General features: G+C 40.0%; 1 protein-coding gene across 3 annotated transcripts in view; it reads left to right on the top strand.

Moving 5' to 3' along the window:
- The window catches only part of LOC145991068 (protein Skeletor, isoforms B/C), a 306,612-nt gene that overhangs the window by 127,187 nt on the left and 161,214 nt on the right, over nucleotides 1-18,211 (top strand). For all 3 annotated transcript variants that reach the window (XM_083126786.1, XM_083126787.1, XM_083126788.1), the window contains 2 exons: nucleotides 9,359-9,496; nucleotides 11,669-11,750. In XM_083126786.1, the coding sequence (XP_082982912.1) occupies nucleotides 9,359-9,496; nucleotides 11,669-11,750 (220 nt within the window). The remainder of the gene's footprint in view (nucleotides 1-9,358; nucleotides 9,497-11,668; nucleotides 11,751-18,211) is intronic.

Here is an 18,211-nt window from a genome sequence, read left to right on the forward strand (position 1 = left end):
CTGTAGCTAGAAGGAGAAGTAAACATGTCGTCGATTACCGCTTGGAACGTTAAACACAGACGCACACTCATGTATGTTACCTATATCTGAGTATAAGTCTACAGTACAGCATCGAGACATTGAATATTTGAATATCTCATCTTGCTAATGTGTGCACCATAAGTATGTTTTTTTTTTTTAAATTATCTTAAACCTTCATTTTTCTATACTCTATCCCAGGATTCTATGGGAAAAGGCCGCGCATAACTGTAGAGAAGGGGAGAAAGCGAGTGAAAGCGGAGAGAAGCTGTACACGCTCATAAATGTAAACGGCTGGTAGCTGCAGTCGCTTATCTCTCTCTACGCCGTTCCCTCGCACTTGTTCATTGGTCGAGCCCTGTTGAGTCACTACTTGCGCAGAGACTTGATTTCGTTAGCTCGCTCCAGAGTTTCCCGAGACGGAGTATAGTTAAATGCTGTGTGAATTCTTGTCTTATCTCGTCTCAGCAGCTGTGCCACTTCTCCAGTGTCGTCCAGGAACTCAAAGAGGAGTGAGTAGACGCAGACGATAACTACAAGACACTGACCACTGGTTTTCCAAAGCGGCAGCCGCGTCTCATCATACAGGGTAGAGCGTAAACAATTAATTAACGTCCATACTTTCAACAGGGCTCAACCCAAATCTTCCCCCCTTTCTCCATCCCCTACCATGGGGAAAAAACAGGGTTGACGATTTTCTTTTGATCCCCGTAACATCATCCGAGACACTGGAGAAAAGAACAATTCCATTATACGGCCTAATAGCGGATTAGGGTGCTTCCTGCGTAAAAGAATATGTTTTATTCATGAGATTCGTCTCGTCGATCTGTTCGGGAGGGTCGTCTCCTTCCTCCGCTCCACGCAGTGACATTCGAGAAACAAAACATGAGCGAGAAGCGATGTATTCGAATTTGATCTGGATGATAGTTTTGTGTCGAGGGGAAATTAGGAGAAGAAAGAGTTGAAACATATCTGGCAATCCATGAGTTGATTAGCTGGGTATAGCTTCATTATGGAATGGAAGTGATGGAGTGGGTGTCATCTGAAGTTAGCCACCCTTGGTTGTCTTCACGCAGTTGTCCTAGGTATCATCGTAAGAAATAATTGTTGTAAGGCGAAGAATGACAGTTTCGCACGAGATGTGCATTTATTAAAATATCGTCGGAATGGGTACTGATACTAAAAAAGAACGGTGATTAGGTGTCAATCAAATCTTTCACCTGTCCTCTTTCCGTTCGTGTGTTTTTCTGTGCCATCCGAAGTTTGATATTCCCAAGAGAACAAATAAAATAATAGTACTGTAAGCGTAATGTTAAGTTTTCCTCCTACAACCATCCAGAGCACAGTCCTCTCTTACTCCAGCTCAGCACGGGGAAGGGTCGGTGGGGGAGGAGCAGTTTGAGGTCATCGCGTCTGGCTGGATACAAACTGTACCTTCTGCTCTTAAGGGAGAAATTTAGGAGGAGGAAAGAGGCGACTGAGAATTGGAGAAAAGATAAGAAATAAAGCAGACAGAATGGAAGGGATAAAGAGTGAGAAAAAATGGAGGAGAGACAAGCAAAGAGACACAGGGAAAAGGGGAGAAAAGGGAAGATAAATTAGAAGCGAAAGAGAAACTAAGTGAATGAAGAAACTGAACAGAAGAGGAAGAAGGAAGAGAAAAATAATATCGATAGAGAGACAGTGAGTAAAGAGGAAATGATAGAAAGTAAACACGAGGATGGAGATAATATTAAGACGGAGATTAGAAAACAAAGATCGTTTGGAGAAAGGTATTCTTGAATTTAAAAAACCCTGTCCCGTCTCGTGGACAACACCATGCAAGACTGAGATATATAAAGGTAAAGATGTATGTTCTCTAGTTTAAAACAAAACACGTAACATGTAATGCTTTAAAAAAATTCTAGTATCTCCCCCAATAACATGAGGGGGAGGATATGTAACATAACACTATCGTGTTGGAGTCATGGAAGACTGGCTTCTTTGATTTCAAACCGAACATGTTCAATGTTGCATGTGCTCGTTCGCGTTCGCACTCGTCATGGGAGCTTGATGCCTGGACAACCCGTCGGAGTCATGCATCCACAAAGTTCTAAATACGCGACATACAAGAGTGAGCGGTTACGTCTCATGAATAATGCAACCATGACGCTTCATAAGTATGATCATAGTATACAACGTGCATGCAACGCTTTGTTAATTCTCGTCAATTTGTAATCACGCTTGTTGGCAAAAACGAACACAACGGTCGATGAAGAACCCAAAACAGACAATAATAGAGAAGGAGAAAATTAGGATTTCTTATCTCATCTATACCAGTGGTTCTCATTCTTAGTGAGCCCGCAGTCTGGTAAATTCGTTTTTAATAGCGTTAATTGCTTTCTAAGGCCGTTGCCAGCTCGGGTTGCAAGTCGCTTCACCCTTCTGGACCTAACTCGAGAACGTCCCCTTTGATTTCTCACTAACGAGAAAGAATTTCCTCTTATCGCTGGTGAACCCCGAATGGAAGGTCATCCTTCCAAGTGGTTGCCAGATCGGGCTGCAAGTCGCAAACTTCAGAACTCGTCGCGGCCCGATATAATCGAAGCCAAGATTCGGCGGTTGAAGAAATCTATACTCATCGCTAAGTCTGCATATTCATGTGATTACATGTTCAAATCCAGCTCTTGCTATCCTGAGTTTTTCCGCGTCTTTCTTCAGTCGCTGGAATGGTACCTAAAATAAATTTTACAAATGCTTCCCCTAACTCAGTGGCGTGCCTAAAAGGGGGGGTATGGTCATAAGAAGCTGTCTCTTGGGACGACGACCAAAGGAGGGGTGAGATTATATACCCCTCCAACTCCATTTAGATGTTGCAGACTGGAATTAATCTTATAATATTAAACAGATGCGTCAGAACTGACGCTGTTCGCGCCATATGTATGCGCACCTTAAAAGAATACTTTTTCTGTATCTCAGTAGATCTTTGTTTTCTTTTCTCGATCTTTGTATTATCTCCTTCCTCGTGTTTACTTTTTCTCTTCATCATTTTCTCGATGTTTGTGTCATACGTCTCTTTACTCCACTAATTGGAGAAATAAAATTAAATCTCTTTACGAACGTTGTGGGAATTGACCCATTATCGAGAACCACATCTGAAAACTTAAAACAACATTGTTTTTGATGCTGCATAGGTGTACTCAGCACACACATATGGACACTCACAGCTTAGGGGTTAGGCGACAAATCTCGTTAGCTGTTAACACTGCAGTTTCCAGGCTGTTGAAGAAAGGTTGATATTTGAGTACCTGCCGAAATGGAAGCTTCTCACACCCGTAGCACACCACTGCTATCACCACGAGTACTGTTCAACTTATCTAAGCCGTTCAGAGAAGAGTCAAGTAGTTAGGTCAGTGACCTGAGGTTGCAACGTTTTCTAAGCACCGCACTGTGCAATTAAATACTAATTCAACAAACATTTTCAGGTCTGTCTGACAGCTCAGTGGCTATAACTTTTGTTAAAGGGTCCTAGGTTCGGTTCGCAAGAAAGGTTCATTGCACATTGGTTCTAATCCAATTTCTAAACTGTACACTAATAAGTGTGGTGCAATGTACCATCAAACCTGGTCTTACAAAATACTCACTTTGTGTAACAGAATCCATTGGGTGTTAATGCAGAAGTCACGTTGTTCAGCACGATATTTGGTACATCATTGGCTATCAAACAACACGAAGTACAGGAGAGCCTAAAATAAATAGACAGTTTCAAAGTTTTACAGAAACAAGAGTTTTAATAACATGGTTGAACTACTTACATGATTTAAAGAGTATGTCCGGAAGTTTGCATGGCTAAGTTACAAATGTTTTATGCGTGATCATTTTGTAACAAGACAGATAGATATCAATGCAAAAGCCCAGTTCTCCCCAAACACGTCCCAGCATGTACATGTCAACAGTCGCAGCAGCTATTGTGATATGTTGTTTAAGATCGTCCACACTTGTAGGAAGGGGAGGAACAAGAACCCGGTCCTTGATGTATTCCCACAAGATTTTGCAAATTCAAGCATAGAGAAAGCACTTTCTACCTGGATAGAGGCCATATTGCTCAACCGATATCAACGGCGCTCACGTGATGCTGACGTTAAGAAAACAAGTGAGAAGTGGAGATCGTAAAAACGGGAATACTTTCTCTATAAAACAGTGCTAAATACTTCCTGATGAAGCAAACAGTTCTCGATTTATAAAGCGTTTAATCTGTCATTTATTTTAGGCTCACCCCGTATTGTAGCTTTAAACACGCTAGTGGGGCTTATTTTAAACCAATAGTGATAACTACTAAGCTACTATCAATTTTGGTTGCAACTCGGTACAATACTTTTCAGAGTTTTGATCAGCCTATCTAAGCATAAAGTAGACGCTGAGGCTTTAAGTCCACTTTAGGCACAGATAGGCTAATCGAGAATGGACCTATAGTTTAAAGTAAAGTAGACAATGAAAACGAACCTTGAAAGTCACAACATACTATAGAATAGAACCTGAATCAGCACAATTATCGTAATGCAATTTGTGGCTATGGGAACTTGTATTCAACTTTCAAGGTTCACAAACGTGCGATCTCGTTTCCCAAACCATTTAAAGAAAATCTTCCCAGCAAAACGCGCAACAAGATACCGCGATTCCCTTGATAATGGCTTCGGTGCTAAAGTATAAACAGTTTAGGGGGTACAGAGTGAGGATTGGGGATAAAAGAAAAGAACGTTTCAAACCCTCCCCCCTTTTCCGAAAGGGGGATGGCTGCTGCAATTACTATGCAAACAGCCTGCTATAATTCCAGAACGTCCGGACTTAGTGTCCCTAAAATCCTGTTTATAGTTTGGATCCTTTCAGGATGGGATTGAAATCATTCAATCACTTTCCTCTCCTCCGTATCTCTTATTGCCAATCCTCCCTCCCATTTCTCTCTCTCTTTTCTTATTCAGATTTTTCGGTATCATTTAGTTAATGATAGGGGTTGCTCGTTATTGGCGATAAATCTGCCAAAGGAATCTAGGCTGCTAATTCTTTTACAATAACGTCCTCTCACTTGTGTGTAGTGACTAAAAGGACTATCCGTGCAAGTTCTGTTGTGCCATTGGTGCGATAAAAGTGAACACGTTTTCTGATACTCATATGTAGCGTGGTAGTTGGGGGTACGCCAAGGGAGAGTTGATGCACTAGGGTATGGATTCTCAACCTTTTTACGTTCGTGGCACCATTGGGAATGAGATTAAAAAAAATTGAGGCACCCTTGTTAGAATTTTGTTTTCAATTTTCAATCTTAAATCGAACTGGAATACGTTATCAGGAGCAATTAAATTTATCGTTAAATATATTTTCCAATACTAATGTTATTCACTTATTGAAGGATAATATAAGGAACAAACAATGAATAGAATACGGTTTACACAATGGTTCCCAAAGTGTGCGCAGCAAAATGTTCCAATATTTTGAGTGAAATGATACGATTGTTCCAAATATGTGCTTATTTAGTGTTTTTTACACACAAAATGTTTCTGAATTTGAAACATGTGTTTATTTTTTAACTTCAGGCAAGCAACCTAATATTACTAACTGAGCGTTGCAAGTGTTAAATAGGGCCTCCCCGATGGCGCAGTGGTAGCGTCATCGCCTTGTAATCAAGGGGTCCCGGGTTCGATACCCGGTGGAGGCACACGTGGTTCGGATCCCACTTTAAACTGTAGGTCCAGTCCCGATTAGCCTTACTGTGCATAAAGTGGACTTAAAACAACATATCAATCAATCAAGTGTTAGATAGGCCTACATTTTGGCTTGGGCGCCGCGGAAATGTCTTGAAACACTAAGCGCACCGTGAAACGAAAAAGTTAGGGAAATCACACAAAAGAGTTTTGTTTCATTAATGTGAGACTTGTGATTGATGCTTAGAGCACAAACGTTTGATATCAGGCCTTCCAGTTACAACGAAACTCGCATGTCATCCTCAAGGTATGTATGCAGTCTCTTTCTTGCTTTGGATTTTGTTGTCGCCATTGCAGAGAAGGCTTGCTCGCACAAATATAAAGTTGAAATGGGCAAAAGTACTCCATTGTTTTGTAATTCGATTTAATATTTATTTTGCTTACTTTCTAATAATATTTTTAAAATTATTTTAATAAAATACCTCGCGGCATCCTGGTTTGGAATCCCTGCACTAGAGGATTGTTTAAGGTATGGATATGCAAACCGTCAACAGCGAGCTACCCGTAATGATAACGTCATCGCCTTGCAATCAAGGGGTCCTAGGTTCGATACCCAGTGGAGGTGCATAGTGGTTAAGATGTAGGTCCAGTCCTAATTAGCCTATCTGTACATAAAGTAAACTTAAAACAACAATAATTCAACTGTAGCTCTCGGAGATATTTTCAGTAGCTCGTGAATGGTTGGCTGCACAGTGGAGACGCCAGCAGTGAGGGGTAACTTTTGTAGCGACGCGTCTTCACGTTGCTGATTGCATTCCGATTACCTGCCAGACTATTTATCATATAAAACAAACTTATGACGTTTGGAAACAGGTATGCTGAATTTACTTGAAGCGAAAAACTTATAGTGGATTTCTTCGTTATGGAGGAGAAGAATGCAGCTGGTAACAGGAAGCGTGCGTTTCTGTACTCGATTTTGTGAGTTCGATTCTCTGACATACTTGATATCATCTGCATAGTGAAACACTTCCGCACATTTTTTCCATGTCTGGTTACGTAGATTTTGGAGTCGTCTTTTACAACGGTATGCACGTATAGCCTGAACGCAGGCAACCCACACGACCAAAGCGTTGAGTGGGTTGCAGGAAAACAGTTCATTGCAAAAACTTTAGGAATTTCTTATTTCGTAACAGATTAATATAACTTTATCTGTGTTAATATTCTTTCCACAGCACTTGACCTTTTTAAACGACCTCCTTTCCCCCAGTCAGAGAGAGAACCACAGGCATAAATCTAGGGGTGTATTACACACCGACAAAGGAAGGCTAGCTCGGTGTTTCTAAGAGTATTGCCCCACTTTCTCCCCCACTAAAACAAGACAAGGAGATGTCAGTGGATGTTCTTCCCTTGAACCCTTGAAGTTTATTGGAGGGTCGCGAAAAATTGAGTCAAATTCCTTTCTTTTTTAACCTTCGTGTCTTCATCTATCTCTCATACACATGCCGCTGGGCGATGCAGTGACCCTACTAAGAGGCTAACTGCTGACAGATAAGAGAGAAAAGACGTGGTAACGCTTTCGACTGTCAACGGTGGCACGCGCTGTGGTTTCGGCAGGAAGAGGGATGGAGTAAGGACGTCTATTCTTGGCACAAGAATTACCGATACCACTATATATGCGTACTGTAGCCCACGAAAAAACTCGTACGGGTGGTTAGTTGTTAATCATTACCAGTGCGTAGTTAGAGATCGGTGAGTTCATTGAAATCTCCAGCCTAATTATTGCCTATTTTTGTGGGAGCAGGAAAAGGTTTATTATCCATTTTGCATTGACTCGTCTCACTCAACAGGTCGCTAGGTGCCGTGGCTTGCTGCGAGTTGATAGCTTCCTGGAGATGAGGCCTTGCTGGAAAAGATTTATTATCCGAAGAAACTCCAAACTTTTCTAATCATTACCTCACTGCAATTTTCCGATGAAGAAGAAGAAACATAGAACATAGAAGGGGTACGCTATTCCCTCGCTGCCACTCATTTTTCCCACTGATATTTAATTGTAATAATTATATTTGTGCCTGTAGCTGTTATTTCAGGGTTATTCTAATGTCGATAATATAAACGTTTATTGTAATGTAATTTTACAATTACGTAAATGAAAATATGTATCAAATGAAAGCTTCCATGTCATTGAAGTTACTTACAATAGCAAGTTCTCGCTACATGCAACACTACATACGTCAAAATTATAGTCAAATACTGCTTATATTTCCTACAGCATCTTCCGATCAACTTGCGTGATGGCTTCAGTTAATAGGAGTTGGGAGGGAAGGGTGTGACAAACACTTAAAACTACAAAGGAGCGAATTCTAAAGTAATTTTTACTTTTCCTCTCCGTTGTCGAGTTATTTTTGAACAAACCCTGTATTACTTTTATGTAAAATAATTCCAAATTTGTTTAAAAGTCCATAGCAGTTAACTCGGTGAAAGTACTGAGTAACTTAACTTCGAACGTAGCAATTTCTAAAACAAAACGCTTTGGTACTATTCGTACCACTGGAAGCGGACGATATTTATTACAGAAACTGATGGTATTTCTTGAACACTCACCGGCAATAAAAATGGGACACCTAGATCCTGAAATACTTGCTTCCCTTCAAGGCGCTATGTGTGTTGCCTAGCTTCTGCAAGAAGTGGATTTTGATAGCAAATTTTCAATGACAACTTTTGACACTACTGTAGAGTTAGGCAACACACACGACTCCTTGCAGGGTCAAGATCGATGTTATCTTTTTTTCCGATGACTGTACAATTAATTGTAATTGCATGTACATAGTATAGTCTCTTATATGATAAAAATATGAACACATCTTTGACTTCCTTTCATTGTTTCACAAGTTTATGATTTAGTTCATTTCTTGTGTAGTTACACACGTATGATCTTACACTGTACCAGACGAGGTGCTACTTTTTTTAAAATGAAAAACTGGTTTTAGTACTGAAAATTTTCCATTAAATTAAATTGTTACTTATGTTTTCGAGACATTTTCTATCGCCAGCATGGGCGTAGTTAGATAGGAACTAGGGGGAGCTAAGCCCCCCAGAACTAACCATTATCCCCCCAAACGCAAACGACATATGCACAAAATAATTAACGACAGAGAAACTGCACAAAATATTAGGAAATTCATCATGAAACTTTACATCTGAGAATTATCAATTTCATGTATTACTCTTGTGCGTGACAGTAACACTTAAGGATAGGGTTCAAATTATGTTTTGATGCAGGATATAGCAGAAGGTAGGTACGATTTGTAGGGGATTTTCAATTTCATCGTATCACTCATTCTCATCGTCGCGATTAGCAAAATGTAGCAGAAAAGAGACGCTCAATAACAAAAAATAAACTAAATCAAATCTACATCATTACAATTCCCTTTCTTTTGGATGTGATGATGTGGGACCACATATTTCCCGAGCAGAATTCCTGTGATGTTTTTCGTAATGGATAAAAGCATGATAAATGTTATCCCCAGTTACTCCCCCCAAATGGACGGATGAAACCCCGCCTATGATCGCCAGTCAAATCTGTTGAATGAAATACTTGCGTCTAAAATAACCTTAGAGCAAATAATGAAACAATTATCATAGAAGTGTACTATTTCTCATTACAGGACACCCAGCAAAAAATTACTACGGAAAATTAATAGGAAGGCTACAAGAATACGCACATGGCATCGAAGGAACAGTGTATGCAGTGGACGAAGACACGATTTTCATAAAAGGGTTCAGCTACGATGGAACGGGTCCAGGTAATTGTTTGCTTCTTATTATATGCATTTTAGGAGAATAGTGGAGGATGTTTACTATATAAAGGGCGGTTCAGTTAAAATCATCAAATTTTATTAGAACTTGATATAAAATTTATCAATGTTAATAGGGTGTGTAAGGGGTGACATTTGAGTGTAGGTACCCAAATGTCAACCTCATTGTTGCAGGCAAACGATGCCCTGATGTCTGGACCTACAGTCAGTGTAATCCTCTGTATAGGGCTGTGTGTTGCCCTGTTTTGTCCTTATATATGCTGAGCGCCCCGTCAGCCCCAGAGACAGGTATTCAGTTTGCACGTAGTTATGGTAAAGGGATTGGCTCCATATAATTTGACTGTATGTGTGTGTGTGTATGTGCATAACGAGTAATATAAATTTTAAGTTAACTACTGATGATAACCATGATGTTTTTTTTGGAGGACATTCATAGGAGGGAGGGGGGAGCTGAAGCTCAGTAACCCACGGATGGATTTTCAACCATTCCTTACAACAAACCAAATTAATATAAATACATTTTTATCTTTCATAACATATTTGAACTCATGGTATTTGACTTGGTGCTAGTCTTAACAATACTGAAAGTCTACTTTATTATGCGCATATCAGCGTGCCACACTAAAGCATACAGTCCCTGTCTCTTGGCGAATCAGCAGCATGGATAGAGGATAAGTCCAGTTCATTGGCCAAAGGCTAAGCTTGGAATAAGGAGTGGCTAACACATAAAAGGGTGAACTATTAGTACACAACTTCAAGGTTCTCTGAAACAAGGAAAACCGTGATCTTGTGATTTCCCAAATATGGAACAGCATACCAGTCCAGGGAAATTGCTTCTTGACGCCAGACTGCACCAGCCAATACCTCTGAGTAAGGTAAATGGACATAACTTTATATTACTTAGTCTAATTCTTGGATAGTCTCCAGCATAGATATTAGGACTTAGCTAGTTTAGGATAGGAACTTAGAAATACTCTACCTATGTATGAACTCGGTCAATAAACTATAAGGAATATGATAGAACGTTTTATATTTTCAAGTGTTTAAGGATTTCAGCTACATACCCTATGTAACTACCCTTATTCACCAAAGGAACGTTACATAACTGACACAGTACGCTTGATTTTTTTTATTTCTTCTCTTCTTTCAATGAACTGTGCTGTTAAATAGGTTATGTTTAACTTCGTATTTTACGTCGTATAGTACCAAAATGTAACAAGGCAAGTGACCGCGGTGGCTCAGTCGGTAACGCGTCTGACTACCATGCTCAAGGTCCCGGGTTCGATCCCCGGCCGGTTCAAATCCGGGAACTTTTCTAACGGTGGAAGCGGCCCCGGCGCCTACCCAGCGTCGAATAACATGGGTACTTGGGGGAAACCCTGGGGGGTAAAGGCGGTCAGGGGCGTGATGCTGATCACATCACCCCCACTCACGACCGGATCAAGAAAGTGTGGGGCGTTACCCCCACACCCCCTATACGCCTTCATGGCGTGGTGCTATGCACAGGGGAATACTTTACTTTACTTTTACTTTTAAGGATTTCAGCTACATACCCTATGTAACTACCCTTATTCACCAAAGGAACGTTACATAACTGACACAGTACGCTTGATTTTTTTTATTTCTTCTCTTCTTTCAATGAACTGTGCTGTTAAATAGGTTATGTTTAACTTCGTATTTTACGTAGTATAGTACCAAAATGTAACAAGGCAAGATACGAATCAAAATCCCTGTCATCACTGGCAAGTAAAGCGTGGAATCAACTGCCTGTAAATTGCAGAAAAGAGAGAAATTTGGCCAATTTTAAACAACAGATTAGGACTTAATCTATGAATACTGACACTGTGCCTATTCTACCTCATTTCCTCCTTCATAAAACGTAGCTGCAAAAAATGTTTATTTTAGTCTATTTCTTATGTTTTTCAATTATATAAATTTATAATATTCCATTTTATGTATACTTATAAACAAATAGCATAACTGTATATTAATTCATGTAGGGCAAAAAGCTGTTTTTGTAGTTCGGAATCAATGTAAAAAAAATGTAAGCTTAATTGTAACCCTACTTTAATAATAATAAATAATAATAATAATTCACTGTCATGCATGTGTGCTCAACACCGCGCGAGCGATAAATTATAATGTTTGTTTCTATTTCAGACGCATTCTTCTGGGTGGGCACCTCACCTAGGCCCTCACCAGATGGCTACTTAGTTCCTTACCCGGAGGACTACAAGGGAAGGTACGTCAACAACTTCATTATTCATTTCTTGCAATATGTATGTGTGTGTGTGTGTAGAGTAAAGCACCCATTGCAAATTTCCACATGCAATATAGGGACATGGGGATGTAGAGGTAGGGTTCTACACATTTACAATCTCGGCTATTTATGGAAGTGATGTGATCAGCACCATGCACCGGCCTCGTTTACCCCTCGGGGCTCACCCAGAGAAACACACCTGCTCGAGGCTAGTTGAATCCCAGAGCCGTTCCTTGAAGGGACATTTCTGTGGAAATTGCATCTGAAATCGAACCCAGGTCTCCTGACTGGACAACCATCTCTCTCTCTCTCTCTCTCTCTCTCGTGTGAATTGTAAAATATTCAGATACTACGCAATAGTAACACTTAAGTTCTCTGAAACAAATATCCTTTCTGAAGTTCATTCCGTGAGACAAAATAATCTGCCTTCTGTGGTATTTGTTTGTTTGATGTTTTTCTTTTAAGTCCGTTTTATGCACAGAAAGGCTAATCGGGACTGGACCTACAGTTTAAAGTGGGATCCGAACCACTGCTATGTGCCTCCACCTCCATGATTACAAGGCTACGACGTTACCACTACGCCATCGGGAGCCTCTTCTGTGGTATTCACTTAATGAACCTTCTGTAACTCTGGAACTGCAACCTCCTTGAGGGAATCTACGAGGGGGTATCAAAAAGTTTTGCCTGTTGAGGTATAATTTGTTTAATAATGGTATAGTTTGCCTGTAGTGTCCTCTACTCAGAGTTACCCTTCCACGCAGTTGCCATCACGTTCGATGCATTTGTGCCAGCATTTTATCCAGCCCTCGAAACCAGGTTGGAAAAATTCCACAGAACACTCCCTGCCCCACCGTTTAGAGCTGTTTTAACCTCCTGTAGGTCATGGAATCTCATGCCACGAAGCACACACTTAGCTCAGACTTTATGGTATCCCAAACTCTCAATCACTGCATGTGCTCACCCATGGGGCACGTACATTGCATCAGAAATTTCCTGGATGGTGACGCGTCTATCCTCTCGAATGAGCTCATAATCCCTGTGGCGGTTGTCGTCGGTCAACGACGTTGATGGCCTGCCACTCCTTGTCATGTCCACACTTTCGATTTCTCCCACTTTGAAATTCAGTACTTAAGTCTGAGCTAAGACTGTGCTTCGTGGCATGAGATTCGAGGACCTATAGGGGTTAAACAGCTTTGGAACGGCGAGGCAGGGAGTGTTCTGTGGATTTTTTCCAAACTGGTTTTGAGGGCTGGATAAAACGCTGGCACAAATGCATCGAACGTGATGGCAACTGTGTGGAAGGGTAACTCTGAGTAGAGGATGCTACAGGCAAACTATATGTATGTTGTTTCGATCTTTCCATTATTAAACAAATTATACCTCAACAGGCAAAACTTTTTGATGCCTCCTCGTACTGAACGAATAGAGACGTTAGGGAGGAAAAACTCTTTATCCATTTCAAATAAATGTGAAAATGAAGCGGGTGGTACCTCTTTGCGGAATTTTTAGGGCCAGAAAGTACTTTGCCCTCCTTGTCAAGTCTGGGCATGTGAAAGGTTATATAACTTGCTTTGAAATAAGACATACATTCTACAGAAATCAAATACTCTTGTGTGCCAGGATGACGTCATCGTGCCTTTAGAATCACCTCACTATAACAAGGGTGGCCATTGTAAGAGACACAAACAATAGAGGCATTAAAAAAGATAATAAGCCTTGAAAAGAAATGATGATTATCGAAAATTAAGATGACACTCTTTGCGCATGTGAGCTTGAACCTGCACACAGATGACGCCACGGAAGAAAAGGCTGTCTCCTCTGATGATTCGTGTTTCCATGGCGATGAATGCACACCCATTCGTCCCCTATGGCTCCCATTGAATATCTTCTTATTGAATACGTCGTGCTTTCAAGACAGAGAGACAGATAGCAAACTAAACCCCCTCCCTTTCCACATACACTTCCAGTGCTGGGATGCATTGTACCGCAGAGGATGCTTATTTTCTTTGTAAATACAGGGTGTCCGGGTTAGAGGTATACAAAAATACACACATATATTTTAGCATCTGTAAAGTAACTTTCTTGTCCTGGTTACGTACAAAGTAATTCAGAAGGTTTTTATGTACGTTGGTACACCTCAATGTTAGCACAATTTGTAGCTGGACACATATCGAAACGAATAATGAAGCTCGTGCCAAGTATTGACCAGCATTTGAGGCGTTATTAGAGCAACGATATGCTGTGTCAAATCAACAAAATCGTGAACTTTGCATTGTGCAGAACAACTTTAATGAAGCCCCATGCAAAAACGTCTAATGGTGTCAAATCTGGGGATCTCGGTGGCCAGGCAGTTTCTGCGCATGCGTGACTCAGCATCACAATTGATTGTCCAAGTGGACTACTGAAATCTTGGATCGATGGTCAATCGACTGAGCCTCACTACGAGACAATACAAAGAGCAGGTTTCGCATTATAAGCAGTTATTTTTGTATACATCTAGCCCGGACAGCCTGTATGTAAGCCACTGAACTGATAGAATGCAATGCTTCAATTAGTAAATCACTGAATTTTTGTAGAATAGAAGTTTCTACATTTGAGTATATCAATTAGAAAACCTTAAAAAGAAGCTCTAGTGAAATTTAATGTGTACACTCACCATCAATAAAAATTGGACAACTAGATCCTAAAATTCTCGCTTCCCTGCAAGGTGTTGTGTGTGTTGTTTTACTCTACCGTGATAAGTGTATTTTAATAGAAATTTTCAATGGCAACTTCTACCAGACCCTTACAGTTAGGCAACACCCATGATGCCTTGCAGTGAAGCAAGTATATCAGGATCCAGGTGTCCCATTTTTATTGATGGTGACTGTACGTTGACATGTCTGAATCCTCCACATGATCCACGACCAGGGTTGCAAGGTAATTTACTTCTTACGTATTTTATGTAAATTACGTGTAATTTATTAGAAATTTACTTCGCGTAGAAAACCGGTGTCTTCCCGTTCCATCGCTTGCCGATCCATCGCTTCTCGAAAAGTGGGCGTGGTTTGTCCTGATCCAGCGCTCCTGATAACGAAAGTGATTTTTCAGGATCAGGTGTTCCCGACCCATCGCCCCAGAGCATCAGTTGTATTCAGGTTACGTTAGGTTAGGTTATACAACTATACCAATCTCGTCCATTGCAAACTTCTAGGCGTATTCCACGTCATCGTACAGTAGGGTCGAGATTACTTTGCTGATAGCAAAAACATTTTTACATTTATTGTGTACCTACTGTTCATTTATTTATTTATTTGCTTATTATTAGGGATGTGACGAAGCTGAAAATTTACCGATGCCGATGTACTCTCCGATAATTTTTGGAACCGATACCGATGCCGATATTTAACCGATTCCGATACATAAGATTATTAAACAGAAATGGGATGTTATTTTCTGCATGACAAAAATTAATTTGCTATGTACATTTCTATTGCATATCATATGTATATACATATATATTCTCAAGAGATGTGAATGTACATTTGCATCTACAAAATGTTATGTGAACCTTTAAGAAGAACATGGATTCTCAAGATACAGAATATCTAACATTAGTACACAAGCAGTTCTTTGAAATTTAAAATGAATTCCTGTTCTGCCAGATTCAACTTCAGAAGCACTTCAGGAAGTAACCTACTTCTTCTTTTATCGCAAATCTGTTCAGCAACACTGAACACTCAATCACTGAATACTGATGCAGCAGGTATGCCCAAGTATTTTCTCAGCACTTGCTTCAGGTTTGAATGCTCATTTTTGAATTTCCAATACAACAGCAGATCCTGGTTCAGCAATGTACTGATTTATTTCCGATTTATAGTTAGGTTGATCCTCTGAATGAGTTTGCAATAACTTTATTACAAAAACTCTACAATAATGACGAATCATAACCAAATTTTCAATAAATCTTACGAAACTAGAATGTAAAACTTATTAGAAGGTAAAACCCTAGTATAATCTGTACCGGTTTAAATATCGGATTTATACCGATGCCGATGTGTCGATTTCTGCCGATTTTCATACATCTGTAATCGGCTTCGGCACATCCCTACTTATTATTTGCTTATTATTAATTTATGAAATGCTCAGTTGCTTATTTACTTTTTACATATTTATGTATGTAACAACGTTTGCTTGTTTTGTTTGTGCGTGTGGCACAGATTTTTATATACATTCTGTGAGCGTTCATTTCCTTATTTTCGGAAGCGATGGATCGGGAACATCTGACCCGAAAAAAAATACTTTCGTTATCAGGAGCGATGGACCGGGACAAACCACGCCCACTTTTTGAGAAGCGATGGATTGGGAGAAAATCAGAAAACCAGTACGCAGACGTAAAAAACTAATTTTCATTCGTAATTTAGTAATATAAAAACTACATACTAATTATATTACATTTTGAACTTTCATTTTCTTACATGTTTCAGCACAAAATCATTATTTTCTGAAGATTGTTTATGCATCCATCTCACGTCCTCACCACACTAACAGATTTTTAAAGACACTGTTCTCTCGCATATTTCTCAAAATTGAATGACTTATTGATATACACGTCTAGCACTTGTACTTGTATTAGGCGTCTGACCACCATGCGAGAGACCCAGGTTCGAACCCTGGCGGGGGAGAACCGTGATTTTTTTCCACCTGTTCAAGCAGCTCCGGCGCCTACCCAGCGTTGTATAAAGTGGGTACCTGGAGGAAACTCTAGGGGTAAAGGCGGCCAGGGGTGCGGTGCTGATCACATCACCCCCAGCTTCGGCCGTGATTAAGTAAGTGTGGAGCCCTCACTCCACACCCCCTATACGCCTTCATGGGCGTGGTGTAAAGTATAGGGGAGCACTTTCCTTTACACTTTTAGAATTGCATACATGAAATAAAAGGAAATAATCAAAGAAAATATTACAGGAGGTCTAAATATGGGCGTAGGTTTAAATATGGGTTTTGGAGTCATCAGCGCTCCCGGGTGCTGCAGCCTGGCAGAGGCTATTGGAACTGGTTATCTGTCAAGGGCAAAGGTTGCCGCGCCAATTCGAAAGAGAAAGTGGTGATTAGTTTCGACCTTGGACGCTGTTATAGAATTGCGACCTCCGAAAACTTTTTGCAGGTATGTTTTAATTCAGCGTTTTCTGAATTCTCATCTGCTTTGTACAGGTTATGATATTAGCGGTACTTAAAACAAATGTGGGCTTTTATAATGCCATGATTTGTTTGTAAAATATGTATCACAGAGAGCGAAAAGAAATTGAAGAACAAAAATAGCGTGATGGTCTAAATATGGGCTATGACATGAGGTCTAATGTTGATCACATTTTCAACAAATATGTGGATGTTTTTCTTAATTTCGATTTTTCCCATTCCGCGTGATTTTCAAAACAACAGATTATTTATAAATATGAATTTTATAATGTTTTAGCGATAAATGACTGTTTTTTAAATTTTAATTGCTTTTTATGATATTGCCACTAGTAGCCCATATTTAGACCACAATTTTGAAATACATCATTTTACCATTTTTTGGAAATTGCTTTTTTTAAGAAAAATGGAGGCCTTCTATACTTTGGCATGCTATTACATTTAAGTATATACTTCATAGATATGCATTTTAAAGGCAGGTGGTTGAAATATTATTTTTTTCCCTCCGAAAATGACAACATAAAAAGGGGGGCCCATATTTAGACCTTTTTCTCTAGCATTACAAAAGTCTTTATGGTTCCTGGCTTTACAGTGCTGTTCCAAAAAGGAGCTGCTCTCGAGTCTGAAAGACTGTACGTTTGGACTACATAACAATTACATGAGTGCATAACAAATATTGCATGCATAACTTGGGTTATTTCATTTTCTATGTTTAAACTTCATAACGCATACATAAACATGAGCAAGTAACCATGACAACAATATATGGATATATAACTTAAAATCATGGCCGATTCAGCTCGTAGCTGCATACTTAACCTTTCTCATATTGAAGCATGCACGTTTTTCTAAACAAAAAAGGAGCTTAAAACTAAGTTACACGTGCCTTGAATTTTTGTTCAGGTCTCTCTCTCTCTCTCTCTCTCTCTCTCTCTTTCTCTCTCTCTCTCTCTTTCTCTCTCTCTCTCTCTCTCTTTCTCTCTCTGTGTGACTTCCAAGCTTTACATCTGATGCGGTTCTTTCACTACCCAAAACTTTTCTGAAGATTGAACTTTGGAACCGAGATTCAGAATTGAAACTGTAACTTGGAGTTTCCGTCGGTTGAACAATCCTGAGGGAAGAGAAGGGGCTCCAGGAGGAAGAAGATAACATCCAGGGCTCCAGAAACTTCCTCTGGGAAGAGCAAATAAACAGGAACCGAATGCTAAAGGGCAAATCGCTTTTCAGAGAGCCAGAGATACGGTCGCTCCCAAACGAAAGAGAAAAACTCC

The sequence above is a fragment of the Lepisma saccharinum genome, chromosome 8 (assembly GCF_977018435.1).
Source record: "Lepisma saccharinum chromosome 8, izLepSacc3.1, whole genome shotgun sequence".
Taxonomy (NCBI): domain Eukaryota; kingdom Metazoa; phylum Arthropoda; class Insecta; order Zygentoma; family Lepismatidae; genus Lepisma; species Lepisma saccharinum.